At 41.9% G+C, this 18,217-nt stretch overlaps 2 protein-coding genes across 2 annotated transcripts in view; both read left to right on the forward strand.

Moving 5' to 3' along the window:
* The window catches only part of LOC136875502 (hexosaminidase D), a 70,215-nt gene that overhangs the window by 25,690 nt on the left and 26,308 nt on the right, over positions 1-18,217 (forward strand). The window lies entirely within an intron of this gene.
* Positions 1,524-16,900, forward strand: LOC136875376 (MOG interacting and ectopic P-granules protein 1-like). Its single transcript, XM_068228043.1, is given in 5 exon segments — positions 1,524-1,721; positions 1,804-1,897; positions 14,693-15,184; positions 15,187-16,486; positions 16,741-16,900. Coding segments are annotated over 5 exon segments (2,244 nt in total).

Below are 18,217 nucleotides of genomic sequence, written 5' to 3' on the forward strand. Positions count from 1 at the left end.
CGTAGCATAAGGATGAGGAGACATGAAATAAAATTCTCGCTGGGAAAGAAACTGTTTACGTTTAGATGTGCTAACGCGTTGCTACTGCACCTTTATCACTCCCACGTAATACCCCAGATACTTTTCCATGCACTCATTTCTGCAACTTCGAACCTGTGTTTCTTTTCTTCATTCCCTATAGCATGAAGGGAATTGAAGCAGGAAAATAAACTCAATACTGGCTTGGCCATACGGTACTTGCGAAACAGCCAGAAACTACGCCCGTTGCCGTGACAACCAGTAGGAATGCAGGGGCGATTTAGGCCTAGGTTCTAAGAATCTCTAAGAATAAGTTGCCAGATTTCCCATTTGCTGTCATTTCCTTGAAGCAGTTGTTGGAGGTGTGAGGAAGATAGAAAGCACATGCTAACAAACTGTAGTACACGTCTTGTCTTTGCGTCTTGTAAGCCTAAGCTACGTATTGCCAAGCATAGGGTAGCGTCATAATTAGTATGAATAGGAGTCGGCAAAGTTAGTTGTACTTGTACTATCAACATACAAACGTTTTAAGTGAAAATGAGCGGAACTCACAGGAAAGATCAAGCGAAAGGCACTAACAATAAAAGACAAAGTGGAGATTACAAGGAAAGTGGAGTCATCTAAACTTTCCCATGTTACTTTGGCAAAGGAGCTGGGGATGCCGCCGTCCACTTTGAACGACATTATAGCGAAGAAAGAACCCGCATTGTTAACTCTTCTTTTTTTTTTTTTTTTTTTTTTTTGCTATTTGCTTTACGTCGCACCGACACATATAGTCTTATGGCAACGATGGGACAGGAGTGAGAAGGAAGCGTCCGTGGCCTGGTGTGAAAATGGGAAACCACGGAAAACCATCTTCAGTGCTGCCGACAGTGGGGTTCGAACCTACTATCTCCCGAATGCTGGCCGCACTTAAGCAACTGCAGCTATCGAGCTTGGTAAAAAACAAAAACCAAAAAACTTGCTGCTAAAAGGGAAGCGTGGAAGGAAAATAAGCAAACCTTGCAACATTTTTAATCTCGATGAATTCACACTTTTTTACCAGCTTATTCTGGATATGTCTCTAGATTTGAAGGGAGAATCTTGCCATGAGGTAAAATTAAGTAAAGTGCTAGTTACGGTATTGGTTGGTGCTAATATGGAAGAAACTGAAAAACTACCTCAACTGATGATAGGGAAGTCTAGGAAGCCACGTTATTTTAAAAAAATGTCAGGAATTTACCGTGCAAGTACTCCAGCAACAAGTCAGCTTGGATGACAAGTTCCCTGTTTGAAGAGTATATGCAGGCTTTAGATGCGAAAATGGGGAGCCAGAACAGGAAGATTGTGGTGTTTACGGACCACTGCCCGTGCTCATTCCACTGAATACTACATCGGTACTACAGCCCATGGACCAAAGAATCGATAAGGTATTGAAGCAAAGGTACCGAAAATCAGTTGTGCGCCATATGCTGCTACGCATGGAAGCAGGCAAACCTATCTACAAACCATCTCTTTTGGACACAATGTACTTCATTGCCTCATCGTGGGATTCAGTGGAGCCTGTAATAATAGCAAATTGCTTCAAGAAAGCAGGCTTCGGTGGTGGTACCAACAGCAATGTTATGAAAGTTGGTGATGAACAGCCTTTGTGCTGGAAAACTATACAGGAGAAGATGGAGATTGCCAGTAGTTTCAACGACTTCACTGCCATTGATGATATGGTAATCACTCAATTCAATCTATTGAAGTGCGATATGCCCATGAAGCTGATTTTATGCAATGGTAATCACTTGCGAGGAGCAGGCCATCGATCAGATCTGCAAGGAAACTCGGGCAGGAGATGAGGAGATTGAAGAAGAAGAGGTTGAGGAAGAGAATCCCCCAAGACCATCTTGCAGTGAGGCAAGCATCTGCTTTGAAAAACTGAGGCGGTTTATGGAACGTTCAGCCAGTGTGCCTCAGAACACATAAAGGCAATGTGGGATATGGAGAGGTTTATACTTCAAGAATGCAGTAAAAACCTGAAACAGTCAACCCCAAGACAGTTTCTTTTCCAAGTAGGAGTCTAGACTTGTGTGTTTGAAAATGTATTTAATGTCTAATGCAGTACAGAATTTACATTATGTACAGTTCCTGTTTACCGTTTTAATGTTCTTAGTATTTCTTCTTATCTCTTGTGCAAGGTTTTATATAATATGTTCCCTTCCCTTATCAAATATATTTCTAATATGATATGTTCAACTATTTTACTTTATCTCTAAAAATATTGACATGATAATCTAATTTTTATATTGTGGCTTTCTGATAGCAGCTCTTATATATCGGCCTATTTCGGTATTGTTCACAAACAAGGAAATCTGTTGGCTGTATGTTTCACATGTATTTCAAAGTACAGAATAAGTTTTTGGGCATTACCCCTTTTAAGAAGTTTCCTGCTTAAGAAGTTTTTTTTTTTTTTTCAGTCCCTTGAAAAACTTCTTAACAGAGTTTCACTGTAGTTGTTTTTTAGCACGAAGTTTAGGATTTTTATGAAGTCTTCTAATTCAAGTTTGCTGAGGTTGCTGTGTTTTGCGAGGTTGTCTTTGATAATATTTACAGTTTCCTTTGTTGGTACATTAGAATACATATTAGTAATGTCAAAAGAGCACATAATGTGGTTTGATAGTAAGGTGAATTTTTTTTAAATAACACAGAAGTCTATTGAATTTTTTTAAATTTCACAGAAGTCTATTAAATTTATAAAGGGGGTTTATTGTTAAACCTGTAATGCTTTTTTAGAAAATAGTGGATATATTTTGAGGTTTTATATGTCGGACTATTTGTACAGTTGATGATTCGGCGTATGAGTGTGTTTTTCTTGTGTAATTTAGGCAATGCTCTGGCTGTGGGAGTTTTAGGGTTCATAAGGATTAGTTTTTGTTGTTCTTGTTCATTGAGTAAAAATGTGGAATTCTTTAATAGTGTTTTTAAATTTCATTGGATTCTTATTGTGGGGTCTTTATTGAATATTGTGTGTCTCATTTGTGAAAAATTCTTCCATTTTTTCAATGTAATCTTTCTTATCTATTAGAACAGTAGTCCCTCCTTTATCGGCTTTAGTTACTATTATGTTATCTTTTATTTTGTTTTTTACTTATTTAATTAATTTTGAATGATTGAGAACAGCATTTTTATTTAAGCCTTCAATTAGTGTTGGAAGTTTCTTATTTATGTCGTATCTGGTGTCCTTTTGTAGTTCCAGAGGGAGTTTTGGAATATTCGTCTCTACTTCTACTAGGGTGGTGATAACATCGTTTTCTTTTTTTATACTAGGCCAATTGTGTTTTAAACCTTTACCTTAAAGTTCTCATCTACACTATGATCGCCTTTCTGGAAGATAGTGATGATTGTAGCATTCTTCAAGTCGTCAGGTACTTCTCGAGTTTCCCAAATCAAGAGGATAAGTGTGAAAAGTCTAGTCTTCAAGGATATACCTCCATTTTGTATCAGTTCCAGAGGGATGTTATCAGGACCAGGAGCCTTTCTTGGTTTTAGTTGATCGAGTGCTTTGGTGAAATCTCTGTATGTACATGGAACTGCCATCCAGGGCTGTTGGGGCTGCTGAGGGACATTACGAAGAAAGTCCTCAGTGACATTGGAGACACGATTTAGAAGCCTGGAGAAATGTTTCCAACGCTCTAAAATTTCTCCATTATCAGTTAAAATTATGGAGTTGTCAGCAGTCTTCAGCGACCCCGATGAAGATCAAATTGGACCATATATCTTCTTTATGCCAGCATAGAAGTTTTGCAGGTCACGGGCTTCAGATAGTTTTTGCAGTTCTTCAGCTTTTTTGTTGCCACTAGTTATTCTTGATTTCCCTAATTTGTGCCTGACATTTTTCTCTAAGTTCCAAGAAAGATGATTTCTTCACATTGGAAAACAGATCTTGAAGATATGATAGATGGGCTTCCCATTTGGCATTGATCAGACATTAAATTTCTTCATTATTTTCATCAAACCAGTCTTGTCTGTTTTTCCTCACAAAACCAATTGTTTCCTCAGCTGACTCAGTGATGACCTTCTGAAGAATGGCCCATTCCTGATTTGTACTATCACTGCTGACTGGATGACTAGCCAGTTTGTTTGAGATTGAATTTCTGTAATCTGTAGCAATGGATTCAATTTCATGTTTAGAAGTATTGAATTTCTTTCTAGGCAGGTTATGGATGGATCGTTTTGGTTTGCGACAGATTGAGATTCTCAACCGGCAAAAAAGGAGCTTACAATCTGTCCAGCAGTCATCGACGTTTCTTGCAGTCCTTGTAAGAAGGATATCACATTGCTTGGTGATGATATAGTCAAGGATGTGCCAGTGCTTTGAGTGAGGATGCATCCAAGTGATCTTGTAGCGAAACGGCGGGTGGAACTGAGTATTAGTAATAAAGAGTTCATGTTCAGCACATACACCAAGGAGCAGTAGACCATTGTCATTACAGTTGCCAAGTCCATGTTTTCCCATCACATTGCCCCATAATTGGTGATCTTTACCAACTTTGACATTGAAATCGCCAAGTAGTAAGAGTTTGTCTCTTGGTGGTACTTTGGTGATGGTAGTGCTCAGCAGGTTGTAGAATTGGTCCTTACCTTCTACATCAGCATCCAAGGTGGGAGCATATGTGGAGATGAGTGTCATAGATTTGGCTCCAGAGAGTGGGATTCAGAGAGTAGCTGATAATCATTCACCAATGTCCGGCTCCATAGCTAAAAGATTAGCATGCTGGCCTTTGGTCACAGGGGTCCCGGGTTCGATTCCCGGCAGGGTCGGGAATTTTAACCATCATTGGTTAATTTTGCTGGCACGGGAGCTGGGTGTATGTGTCGTCTTCATCATAATTTCATCCTCATCATGACACGCAGGTTGCCTAAGGGAGTCAAATCGAAAGACCTGCACCTGGCGAGCCGAACATGTCTTCGAACACTCCCGGCACTTAAAGCCTTACGCCATTTCATTTTTAATTCACCAGTGTGGTCTTCACAGCGAATCCAACACCATTAATGCAGTATTCTCCCTCATCTTTTCCCTTCAATAAGATTGTGTAGCCTGCTTCGCTGGACAGTCTGGTTTCACTTAAGGCAGCGATATCAATGTTCATTCGTCCAAGCTCATGGGTGACAAGTGCTGTTTTCCTCTTGGGTTGTTATTGTCATTCAAATGAAGTAGGGTTCGAACATTCCAGGTTCCTATAATCAGAATTTTGGTAATCTTCGTTTTTCGTCCGCATAAGGGGTGACCCACGGGGTACGGCCTCCCAGCCGGCTGAGAGTGTGACTACCGATGTTTACCCCACATTTTTCTAGGACCTTCCCCATTCAGTCGTGGGCAGCAGTGATCCTAAATAGGCCTGCCCAAACACAGATGCAGGACCAAATTCCAGAGTGGTCACGGGGTCTCAAAAAGACGACCATCACACATCTGCTGCCAATGTGTAGGTCCGAACTAGAGGCTTCTAGTTTCACCCGAAAACCTGCAGCCACCATCCTTATCCCATCGCCGTTGGACTTGAGTTGAAGGGCGTGACAGCAGGAAAAAGTGCCACAAGGGGAACTTTGTTTTTTGCTATTTGCTTTACATCGCACCAACACAGATAGGTGTTGTGGCGACAATGGGATAGGAAAGGGCTAGGACTGGGAAGGAAGCGGCCTTAATTGGAACTTTGTTTAAGGTGGATCACAGCTTGCAACAAAGTGACCCACACACTATGATCTCGGAACTATACACTGCGGCACAAATGAAATGCAACATGCAGGTTATAGTACCATGACAGTAACCGACTTGCGCAGACTCTAAATACCATTGAGTTGTGCCTTCACAGCCAGTCCATCTGGCATAACCTCATCCGCCTCCACGACCACTGCGAACCACGAAAAGGAGGTTTCTCTGTCAGCTTTGCCATTTGGGCCAAAGACACAGATGATGGGTTCCAGTGTCATTTCCTACACTGAGGGGACCATCACCCCACCCATAGGGGCTCATCTACCCGAAGCCATTGGCCCTTATGGGGGGTCGAATTATTTACCGTCGCTCGACACTCGGCGTTAGCAGTTTTTACAGCTTGTTGCCAAGCCGGCTAACCCTCCTTCTTTCCCATTCCGGACTTGGGACTGTAGAATGGTGGAATTTGTTCATCACTATATTAAAGAGCACTGGTGAAAGTACACTTCCTTGTTGAACTCCTCTGTCTCTTCTAAACCATTTTGATTTTTTTTGCCATGTATTATAACACAGTTCAGACATTTGTTATACATGTTTCTAATTCTGAATTGCATTTCTCTTGACAATTCCATTCTGTACAGACCTTGCCATATCTCTTCTCTTCTAACCATTTCATTAGCCTTTTGTATATCTATGAATGAAACTGCAATGTCTTTCCCAAATTCCCATATCTTTTCTACTACTTGTCTAGCTGTAAATATGGCATCAATAGTTGATCTCCCAGGTCTAAATCGTTATTGTTCTTCTCTTAATTGCAAATCTATCTTGTTCATGAAATGTTGTAAAATTATCTTTTCATAAATCTTCATGCAATGACGCAGTAATACTATTCCTCTGTAGTTTTCACGAAGTGCCTTATTACCGCTTTTAAAAATGGGTACAACAATTGCCCTTGTCCGATCATCAGGAATCTCGCCGTCAGTCTGTGCTATCTTTATTATTCTATACAGCCACTGCATTCCAGTAGGTCCTGCAGCTTTTATCATTTCCACTGCGATGTCATCTATTGCAGGAGCTTTGTCATTTTTTCATTTCTAATACAGTTTTTTCTACATCTGACTTTTGTGGAACTTCTCTTCCTGTTTCTTCTGATCGTTTATATGGCTCTTCCACTGTAATGGTGATATTTCTTTTTTCTTCATCTTATTACTTGAGTTCATTTGTTTCATTTTGCCCTTCATATAGATTTTGGAAGTATTCTTTCCATACTCACAAAACTTCTTTTTCTTTCCACACGGTTTTTTCCATCTTTGTTGATGACTTCTGATGTATTTTCTTTTTGCTTCCTTCTGTTACCTAATATGCAGTATAATATTTCCTTGTAATTTTTATAATACTCTTCTATCTCTTCTGCAACTTTTTTTAGCCAGTGCTATCATTTTCCTTGCTGCTGTGCTTAGTCATTTCTATTTGTCTCTATTATATTCCGTTCTGTTTCTGAACCATTCTCTCCATGCACTCTTCTTCTTCTTGACTGCTTCTGCAATTCTCTCATTCCACCATGGATTTTCTTTGTGTATGACTTTTGTTGATGTCCTTTCACATGTTTCTTCTGCTGCTTTAATTAAAGCCTGTTTGAACCTTCTCCATCCTCAGTATCCTCTCTCTCATATTTATGAAGTTCAGTTTTAATCCTTTCCCTATATATCTCTTGGATTTCTCTATCTTTTATTTTCCAGCATTTGATTCTAGCCTGTCTTTCCCCCACATTTACCATTTCTGAATTTCATCAAAGTTCCCACCAATAGTCTGTGGTCACCGTCGAAATTACAGTCCAGCCGCTGGCTGTCTGGCCCTGACAGATTGTGGTGTAAAGAAAAGAGAGAGGAGAGTACGGTACTGCCAACTTGTGGCGATTTGAAACTATAGACATAACCTTGAAAACACTATTACAAATTTATACTGTGCCGTATGTTTTTAATAATAAATCGCTGAGACCAACACCCTTCGTTGATTTCATGTTATTATTTTAATTTGTTATTTCACCACAAAGAATACTAAGGTTCTGCTAGGGGTTAGAATAATTGTCACGGTTTGCAATGCCTGGCGTCACTGGCACGCCAGATTTAAGATTTAACAACAAGTACCAATCACCGTTCATGTCGCCATATGTCCTGTGTACTGCCGGTGCGGTGATGCCACTTGTTTTAAGAGAAACACGTGGCCTCAGTAGCCTGCATGAAGTGCATGTTTTCACAGTGTGTGTAAGCCACTTGTTTTTGTTATTGCGACAATGCCAGTGGCTCATTGGGAACGACTAAGAAAAAAATCAGTTTATAAGAGCCAAGACTGTGAATTTAAATACCGGCTACGTGATTATTTTGAGAAAGAGCGTGATAGTGGTGGGCCTCTTCTTCCTGTTACAAAAGTGGTGGGTCAAGTTTGTGACGCTTTAAAAGTAGGTAGGACGACTGTGAAAAGTGTAACAAAAGAAAAGTGTCCAGTGGATCTTACTACACCTTCTGAAGTGCTGCGTACTCCTGAAAAACAAAGACCAAGACATTGTCCCAAGACATTAATAAATGTATTTCAGAAGGATGCGATAAAGCGACATATTTATAGTTCTTACATGAGGAGGGAATTTCCCACACATGATAAACTACTTTCCTCTTTGGAAGAATCTCACTTATTCAGTGGTGGAATGACCAATTTAAGTAAAATACTGAGAGAACTTGGTGTATTTCCTTTGGATTAGTTAATGCAAGTACATAATTGTTTCTTTTTATTGCAATATTTTATTATTTTGGCACTACTATTCTATGAGCATGTAGAAGTTTTATTGTAAGAGCGACGTTTTTATTACCATGGTGATACAGTTCTCAGGGTTTTATTTTTTATTCTGACTTATTTTAATTACGGTGATACTATTTGCAGAGTTGGGGTTTTAATGTTATTATTTTATACACTGACTGACAGAGCAAATGCAACACCAAGAAGGAGTGGTCAGAACTTTATGCCAATTGCAGGGTAGACTGACTTCACTGAGGTATGCTCATGATGTGAAATGCGCCGCTGTGCTGTGCACGTAGCGAACGATAAATGGGACACGGCGTTGGCGAATGGCCCACTTCGTACCGTGATTTCTCAGCCGACAGTCATTGTAGAACGTGTTGTCGTGTGCCACAGGACACGTGTATAGCTAAGAATGCCAGGCCGCCGTCAACGGAGGCATTTCCAGCAGACAGACGACTTTACGAGGGGTATGGTGATCGGGCTGAGAAGGGCAGGTTGGTCGCTTCGTCAAATCGCAGCCGATACCCATAGGGATGTGTCCACGGTGCAGCGCCTGTGGCGAAGATGGTTGGTGCAGGGACATGTGGCACATGCGAGGGGTCCAGGCGCAGCCCGAGTGACATCAGCACGCGAGGATCGGCGCATCAGCCGCCAAGCGGTGGCAGCCCCGCACGCCACGTCAACCGCCATTCTTCAGCATGTGCAAGACACTCTGGCTGTTCCAATATCGACCAGAACAATTTCCCGTCGATTGGTTGAAGGAGGCCTGCACTCCCGGCGTCCGCTCAGAAGACTACCATTGACTCCACAGCATAGACGTGCACGCCTGGCATGGTGCCGGGCTAGAGCGACTTGGATGAGGGAATGGCGGAACGTCGTGTTCTCCGATGAGTCACGCTTCTGTTCTGTCAGTGATAGTCACCGCAGACGAGTGTGGCGTCGGCGTAGAGAAAGGTCAAATCCGGCAGTAACTGTGGAGCGCCCTACCGCTAGACAACGCGGCATCATGGTTTGGGGCGCTATTGCGTATGATTCCACGTCACCTCTAGTGCGTATTCAAGGCACGTTAAATGCCCACCGCTACGTGCAGCATGTGCTGCGGCCGGTGGCACTCCCGTACCTTCAGGGGCTGCCCAATGCTCTGTTTCAGCAGGATAATGCCCGCCCACACACTGCTCGCATCTCCCAACAGGCTCTACGAGGTGTACAGATGCTTCCGTGGCCAGCGTACTCTCCGGATCTCTCACCAATCGAACACGTGTGGGATCTCATTGGACGCCGTTTGCAAACTCTGCCCCAGCCTCGTACGGACAACCAACTGTGGCAAATGGTTGACAGAGAATGGAGAACCATCCCTCAGGACACCATCCGCACTCTTATTGACTCTGTACCTCGACGTGTTTCTGCGTGCATCACCGCTCGCGGTGGTCCTACATCCTACTGAGTCGATGCCATGCGCATTGTGTAACCTGCATATCGGTTTGAAATAAACATCAATTATTCGTCCGTGCCGTCTCTGTTTTTTCCCCAACTTTCATCCCTTTCGAACCACTCCTTCTTGGTGTTGCATTTGCTCTGTCAGTCAGTGTATTACATTTATAGTCTACTGTTGCTTAGTTATAGTTATTCTATTCCCTGAATGTGCTTAATTTTGACTGGAATGTTTTGTTATTGTATTAACACTGATCTTGGAGTGTGCTTAATTTTGACTGGAATGTTTCGTTATTATATTTATGCTCTTCCTGGAGTGCGGTTAATTTTTATTGGAACATTTTATTATTGTGATTTTTTTTTAAATGCTAATTTTCGGGGCGTCGACCCATGTGGATCTTCTGCACCTACTGGCACCATATTGTATTGAACCTGTGTTTAATTGGAATGGTGGTAGTGTGGGATGTTGTGTGTGAGGAAAGGAAGATTAAGGACGTCACAAACACCCAGTCCCCAGTCCAGGGATATTAATTATTACAATTTAAAAACCTCTGACCCGGCTGGAAATCGAACCCGGGGCCGCCGGGTGACAGGCAGACGTGTCACCCCCTACATCCTACATCATGGGGACAGACTATTATTGTGATTACATTATTCTTGTTTTTCAATATATTAGAGGTAATTTTTGCATATTTTAGTATGCATTTCCATTGCATTAACACAGAATCTGATTACGTATGTGTGAAATATTTTAGGAGTTTGCGTTAGTTTATATCGCACGGTTCAAAATCGGTAACAATGTCTGAGAAACGTCAGAGCCGGACAGCTGGTGGCTGGACTATAATGCTTGGTATCACTTTCAAGTCTGTCAAGTGTCTTCTGATTTCTTCCGTTATTATTATGTAATCAATTATGGATTTCTGTTGCAAGTTCCAACTGTATCTGGTAAACTTGTGACTATCTTTTTTCTTATACCAATGATCCTTTTATTTCCCAGACCCATGTCCAATAATATCTCCCCTTCATTATTTCTGTGATCTCCATGGCTTCCTGTAACAGTTTCATATCCTCCTCTATCATTAAAGTCTCCTATAATCATAGTCTTGTTAGATGTTACACCATCCTCCAGTTTAGTGATAAACTCTTCCTTTTCATCTATTTCACAATCTATTTAAGGAGCGTAAACCCGTATTATATCAAGGATATTTCTTTCCATCATTAATTGAACTTTAATTATTCTGTTGCAAACACAATCCGCATTGAGTAGTTTATTGGCCTGTTCTTTAGCCAGTATTATTGCAACACCATTTCTTCTTTTGTCTCTTTCTGACCACATTTTATATACCCTCTCCTGCACCTTACTGTTACTCCCTTTTTTTATCTTTATTTTTCTTATTTCACTCAGTCCCATTATCGGTATGTTTCTCTCTGTCATTCCTGGTGATTTCCTGAATTCTTGCATCGTATTCTAAGGATACTACATTAATAGTCCCAGTTATATTTTTCTATCATTGGAGCCATTTTGGCTGTCATACCTGGCAGATCTGCACAAAGGCTTTGTTACTTTTGGTTGATATTCTACCACTGGCTTGCTAGGCCTATCATGGATCTTTGCATTAATGTTTTATTATGCACTAGTTGGTAGGTGTGTGACGTGCATTTTCTCATGTCAGTTTCATGGTTTACCCGCCTATAGTCAGGAGGCTAATTGTAGTGGTTACCACCGAGCTTGATAGCTGCAGTCGCTTAAGTGCGGCCAGTATCCAGTAATCGGGAGATAGTGGGTTCGAGCCCCACTGTCGGCAGCTCTGAAGATGGTTTTCCGTGGTTTCCCATTTTCACACCAGGCAAATGCTGGGGCTGTACCATAATTAAGGCCACAGCCGCTTCCTTCCAATTCCTAGGCCTTTCCTATCCCACCATCGCCATAGGACCTATCTGGGTCAGTGCAACGTAAAACAAATAGCAGTGGTTACCCGCTGGGCAATGGGGTTGCCACATCCCTACGCCAACTATGAAACACAAATCAGATGGTGTATAGGCTATTTAGATGTATTTGAAAAGAAAAACCAGTACCAAATGACTAGAGTTAAGGAGTAATAAAACCTCAATTTAAAGAGGGGGCGGTTAGCGGCACCCAGCTGAGAGCTAGCATCCGGGAGATAGTGGGCTCAGACCCCACTGTTGGCAGCCCTGAAGATTGTTTTCCATGGTTTCCCATTTTCACACCAGGCAAATGCTGGGGCTGTACCTTAATTAAGGCCATGTCCGCTTCCTTCCCACTCCAAGGCTTTCCCTATCCCATCATTGCCATAAGATCTGTCTGTGTCGGTGCGATGTAAAACAAATTGTAAAAAATAATTAAAATAAGGAGGGGGAAAGAAGATGTGTGGTAATTATCGAGGAATCACATTCATATCTCAGATGGTAAAAATATTTGAGGGTGCTGGGAAAGAGAAAGAGAAGAAAGGTGGAAGGGCAATTACAAGAAGGTCTGTGGCGTATGCTGGGATCAAGACATGGGCTACAACTAGACTTACGATTGTTGGTTTAGTGAAAGTCAAGCCTGGACCATTTTGAGCTGCAGGCAATAGGAATAGTCTGCTGTGTTGTCAAGGCTGTTTCACAAGCTACTACCCTTGGCCTCTGCCACTGCTGTTACTCAACAGCTGATCAGTGGGGTTTAGCAGATTAAAGGCCAGCTTTGTGACTAAATGGATGGAATGCTTACCTTTGGTCTGATAGCCCCAGTTCAATTCTTGGAATCAACCTTCTTATACTCTTAATTCCCCTGGCTTGAGGACTGAGTGTTTATGATGTCTTCACTGTTCATTTCATCCTCATTAGGTTGCCATCAAGCCTTTCCAGAGGCTATGTATGAATAATAATAATAATAATAATAATAATAATAATAATAATAGTACCGGGCAGTACACCTCCACGCCGCTAGTTCAAATATTGCACCAATTGAAACTCCTCTACGGGAGAAAGCCTGAACTTTAAAAAACTGTATTAACTCAACAGTTTCTCCGAAGATGGCTCTGTGTGAATTTTGATGTGTTTTTGTTTGTAATTGATCAAGAAGTGTGGACGTTCTCTACCAGATGTCTCTACTAAAAACTATGATTACGCACTCTAGTGCGAAGGAATGACCTTTCTTGAAGAAATTTTGTATTCAAAAGTTGTTGTCTTTACTAAATTTTGTTCTTTTATTTTTTGGGTTGGCAATATTAATCCTTCCTTCTGCCAGTTTTGAACTTAGCCAATCCCAAATTTCTTTAATTAATTTTCCTCCAATCATTGCTTTCTTCTTCGAATTTTCATGTGTAATTATTTGTCTACCAATAAAATGGGGGGGGGGGTGTCTACTCATTCCTGAAAGGTCTCGAATTTTCCACAAGAGTATAAAAACTGCTGATTTTCTTGTCTCGGGCCCACTTCAGTAACATGTAACTCAGTGTGTGAATATGTAGCAGGGGGCGGGAAGCGCCTCTTTCTTCAAGCAGCAGTTCTTCTACAAGGTAATGGCCTTTTAACATCTTTATTTCTTGCTAGCTCAGCAGTCTAACTCTCGGGGAGGGTTTGAATCCTTTAATATGTAACCCATCTTTTTAAAATGTAAATTCCTTTTCTGTCTATGTAAAATCTACAAATCTCTTTCACTGTAAAGCGGGGATAGAGAGTGCTTTACCCTCTCGAACTCCCCTTCATTCTGAAATTGAGGTGACCACGTTTTTATAACCGTTTCTTCTCTTCCTTAATGTATTAAAGTTTTCTCATACGGCCCCTGTGTATCGGCCTAGAGCCACTTAGGTTTTAAAAGTGTATTTGGAGTGCAAGTTCACGCCTCCAGTTCTCTCTATACTTTGGGCCAGTAACTTAACCTGTTGTTTTATTTTCATTGCGAAGGCCCTGTAGGTTGGGTATTAAATACCCCTGTTTCTTTGTGTGCCTTGAGGGCAGATAGAAGTGAAATTCGTTGTGGCCTTTGATAGGCTTGAACTTTGAGAGCGGGTCTGCTCTTTCCTAAATTTGATTTCTGTGTGCCTCTAGGAGGCTTAACATTGTAATTTGGAGCGAGTGCTCCTTGGCACGATGGGGTTTTCTGCCCCTTTGTTCAATTTTGTACCTTGGTAAAGTTGGGCTAATAGCTCAAGGATTGTGATTGTGGGGCTCGAAGCCCAGACCTTGTAATAATCCCCTAACACTTGTAATTTCTTTGTATCTGATTTTGGCTTGTTGTTGGCTTGTTAAGTTTTCAAATTCTATGTTACCATTGTTAACCTTTGTTGAAATTTTAATTCATCTTTCGAACTTGTAGTTAGACCCATTCCAGCCCGCACCTTCTTTCACCTCTGCTGTTCCACAGATACCTCGGAACAAGTAGTAGCAGAGCGTGGTTGAATGGGTCTCAATTTAGCCCCTTTTGATGGCTACATATTGCTTTTGGTTCGAACTCTAACAATTTTCTCCGTCACTGGATTTTTTCGATTTTTCTAAATGTGTAAAGTTCTGTCATCATGCCCGGCCCTCGCGATGTCCTTCATTCCGGCTATTTGCGCAAGGAGGAATTAATCTATGAATTAACAATTAGAAATGTGCAATTTGGAGGCACGGTTGCAGTAGAGTACAACAGCTGAAAGAGAAAGAGGAAAAAGAGGAATTGGCACGCAAACTTGCAGCTGAAAAGGGTGCTGCAGAAGAGAAAGAGAAAGCTGCAGAAGCGTCTGTTGCAGGTTCTATGTCTGAAAAATCTTCTGCTGAGAATTTAAGAGTCTGGAAAAGGTGATTCTACAAAGTCTGAAACCAGCACTGTTGATGTGAAGAAGGAAGAACGAATTGATGAAGAAAAGGGTGATCCACTAAAGGAGACTACAAAGGTTCCTGATGGGGAGACAAAAGTGGAAGAAAAGGAGGAGTGTAATGATGCCAAAGTTAGTTCTACAGATGACAAGAAAGATGGAGAAAAGGAAAGGAAACCAGAAACTGGGGACCTCGACCAAAAATCTGTAGAAAGTCAATCTGAGAAGAAGGGAGATAGTGAAAATAATAAGGAAGGTTCTGGTGATTCTCTTAAGACTGGTGAAGACAAAGCTGAAAGTAAGGGTTCAGAAACATCAACTCCTGCGTCAAGTGGGGGGAAGAGTGAATCAAAACCTGACAGTGAGAAAGATAAGGATAAGGTGCAAAAGGTGCCAACGTATATTGATAACCCACTCGGAAAATTTTTCTCCCAAATAGGTGTTAATTTAGTTCAGGAATATGTGCAGAGTTATTGCGTTATCAGAAGAGAAAACGTGTGCGTGAAGGTGGTAAGGGCAATGCCACTACACAGTTCGCTATTAATTCTGTGATAAAGAACCTAGAACTTAGTAAAGGAAATAATGAGCCATTCCATTTAGAACAAAGGAAATGCGAGTATTGTAGTTTTAAGACGGAATCAACTTTGGTTATGGCTCAACACTTAGAAACCCCTCACATGCGTAATTATGTTTATCGGTGTAACTTTTGTCCTTTGGAAGTTCGTAGTCCACACGATATATTATTCCACATGGAGGCCGAACATAATGTTCGTGGTCATTTGGAACGTGCTCCTGCTTTCCATCAATGTCCAAACTGTCCATTTGAAGACAATCAGAAAGGTAAACTGACTCGCCATTTGATGTCCTGTTCTAAGAAACACAAGCCTGAAAAGAATCAAAAACCACCACCTGACTGGGAGCCTCCTGCAAAGATTCCTCGTATTGCCCGAAGCCATCCCACTGCTCTTGGGCTTGGTGCTGCTGCTTAGCAAGCTATGGCTGCCAACAAGAATGCCCAGCATCCTTTGTTACCGAAGTTAATACCTGGAGCAGCAATGGGTTCACCACCTAATCCTATGGGCCGTGGCAGAGGCCGACCTCCCATTCATAGCAGATATATGTCGGACATGAAGGTCCCTCAGCAGCAACCGATTGCACCTACGCAGATCCGGCAAAATATGATGTATCGACCTGGTGGTCCTTCATCTCAGCCTCAGGTGTTACTACCTGCTACATATGAGATTGCTGGCAGTCAGATTTATCAGGTGGTGGGCAGTCAAGGCCAGGAGATGCCAATGATGCTGGGTAACGTTCCTTCTGTGCCACGACTTACATTGATGCCACCTAGTGCAGCCAGTGCTAGCTCATCTGTACCCACCCCTGTTGTCCTGGTGCCCAACATAGCAGCAGGCAATAATTCCATCACGATACAGAGTGCTGCAAACAACAAGAATCCAGCTGCAAAGCTTCTTCAGCAGCCTAGCATTTCAATTACTCCACTTCCTAGGCAGCCTACTGGAACGCTGCCTAATCCTATGCACACTAAGCATACTGGCCAAGCAGGACTTCCAGGCCATCCAGGCAACTTGTCTAATAAAGCCACATTTGTCATCTGTGAAATCTGTGACGGATACATTAAGGACTTGGAACAGCTGCGAAATCACATGCAGTGGATCCATAAAGTTAAAATCCACCCGAAAATGATCTATAATAGGCCACCACTGAATTGTCAGAAGTGTCAGTTTAGATTCTTCACACCGGGCGAGTTGGCCGTGTACGTAGAGGCGCGCGGCTGTGAGCTTGCATCCGGGAGATAGTTGGTTCGAATCCCACTATCGGCAGCCCTGAAGATGGTTTTCCGTGGTTTCCCATTTTCACACCAGGCAAATGCTGGGGCTGTACCTTAATTAAGGCCACGGCCGCTTCCTTCCAACTCCTAGGCCTTTCCTATCCCATCGTCGCCATAAGACCTATCTGTGTCGGTGCGACGTAAAGCCACTAGCAAAAAAAAAAAAAAAGATTCTTCACAGATCAAGGATTGGAGAGGCATTTGCTTGGTTCACATGGACTCGTCACTTCAAGCATGCAGGAGGCTGCTAATAAAGGAAAGGATGGTGGTCGATGTCCAGTATGTGGCAGGGTGTATCAGTGGAAGCGTGCTGGGCCCATAACCCAGTGATCTGTGGATCGAAACCACGCTCTGCTACCACTTGTTCCGAGGTATCTGTGGAACAGCAGAGGTGAAAGAAGGTGCAGGCTGGAATGGGTCTAACTACAAGTTCGAAAGATGAATTAAAATTTCAACAAATGTTAACAATGGTAACATAGAATTTGAAAACTTAACAAGCCAACAACAAGCCAAAATCAGATACAAAGAAATTACAAGTGTTAGGGGATTATTACAAGGTCTGGGCTTCGAGCCCCACAATCACAATCCTTGAGCTATTAGCCCAACTTTACCAAGGTACAAAATTGAACAAAGGGGCAGAAAACCCCATCGTGCCAAGGAGCACTCGCTCCAAATTACAATGTTAAGCCTCCTAGAGGCACACAGAAATCAAATTTAGGAAAGAGCAGACCCGCTCTCAAAGTTCAAGCCTATCAAAGGCCACAACGAATTTCACTTCTATCTGCCCTCAAGGCACACAAAGAAACAGGGGTATTTAATACCCAACCTACAGGGCCTTCGCAATGAAAATAAAACAACAGGTTAAGTTACTGGCCCAAAGTATAGAGAGAACTGGAGGCGTGAACTTGCACTCCAAATACACTTTTAAAACCTAAGTGGCTCTAGGCCGATACACAGGGGCCGTATGAGAAAACTTTAATACATTAAGGAAGAGAAGAAACGGTTATAAAAACGTGGTCACCTCAATTTCAGAATGAAGGGGAGTTCGAGAGGGTAAAGCACTCTCTATCCCCGCTTTACAGTGAAAGAGATTTGTAGATTTTACATAGACAGAAAAGGAATTTACATTTTAAAAAGATGGGTTACATATTAAAGGATTCAAACCCTCCCCGAGAGTTAGACTGCTGAGCTAGCAAGAAATAAAGATGTTAAAAGGCCATTACCTTGTAGAAGAACTGCTGCTTGAAGAAAGAGGCGCTTCCCGCCCCCTGCTACATATTCACACACTGAGTTACATGTTACTGAAGTGGCCCCGAGACAAGAAAATCAGCAGTTTTTATACTCTCGTGGAAAATTCGAGACCTTTTATTGGTAGACAAATAATTACACATGGAAATTTGAAGAAGAAAGCAATGATTGGAGGAAAATTAATTAAAGAAATTTGGGATTGGCTAAGTTCAAAATTGGCAGAAGGAAGGATTAATATTGCCAACCCAAAAAATAAAAGAACAAAATTTAGTAAAGACAACAACTTTTGAATACAAAATTTCTTCAAGAAAGTTCATTCCTTCGCACCAGAGTGCGTAATCATAGTTTTTAGTAGAGACATCTGGTAGAGAACGTCCACACTTCTTGATCAATTACAAA

Source organism: Anabrus simplex, chromosome 6 (genome assembly GCF_040414725.1).
Source record: "Anabrus simplex isolate iqAnaSimp1 chromosome 6, ASM4041472v1, whole genome shotgun sequence".
In the NCBI taxonomy this organism is placed as follows: Eukaryota; Metazoa; Arthropoda; class Insecta; order Orthoptera; family Tettigoniidae; genus Anabrus; species Anabrus simplex.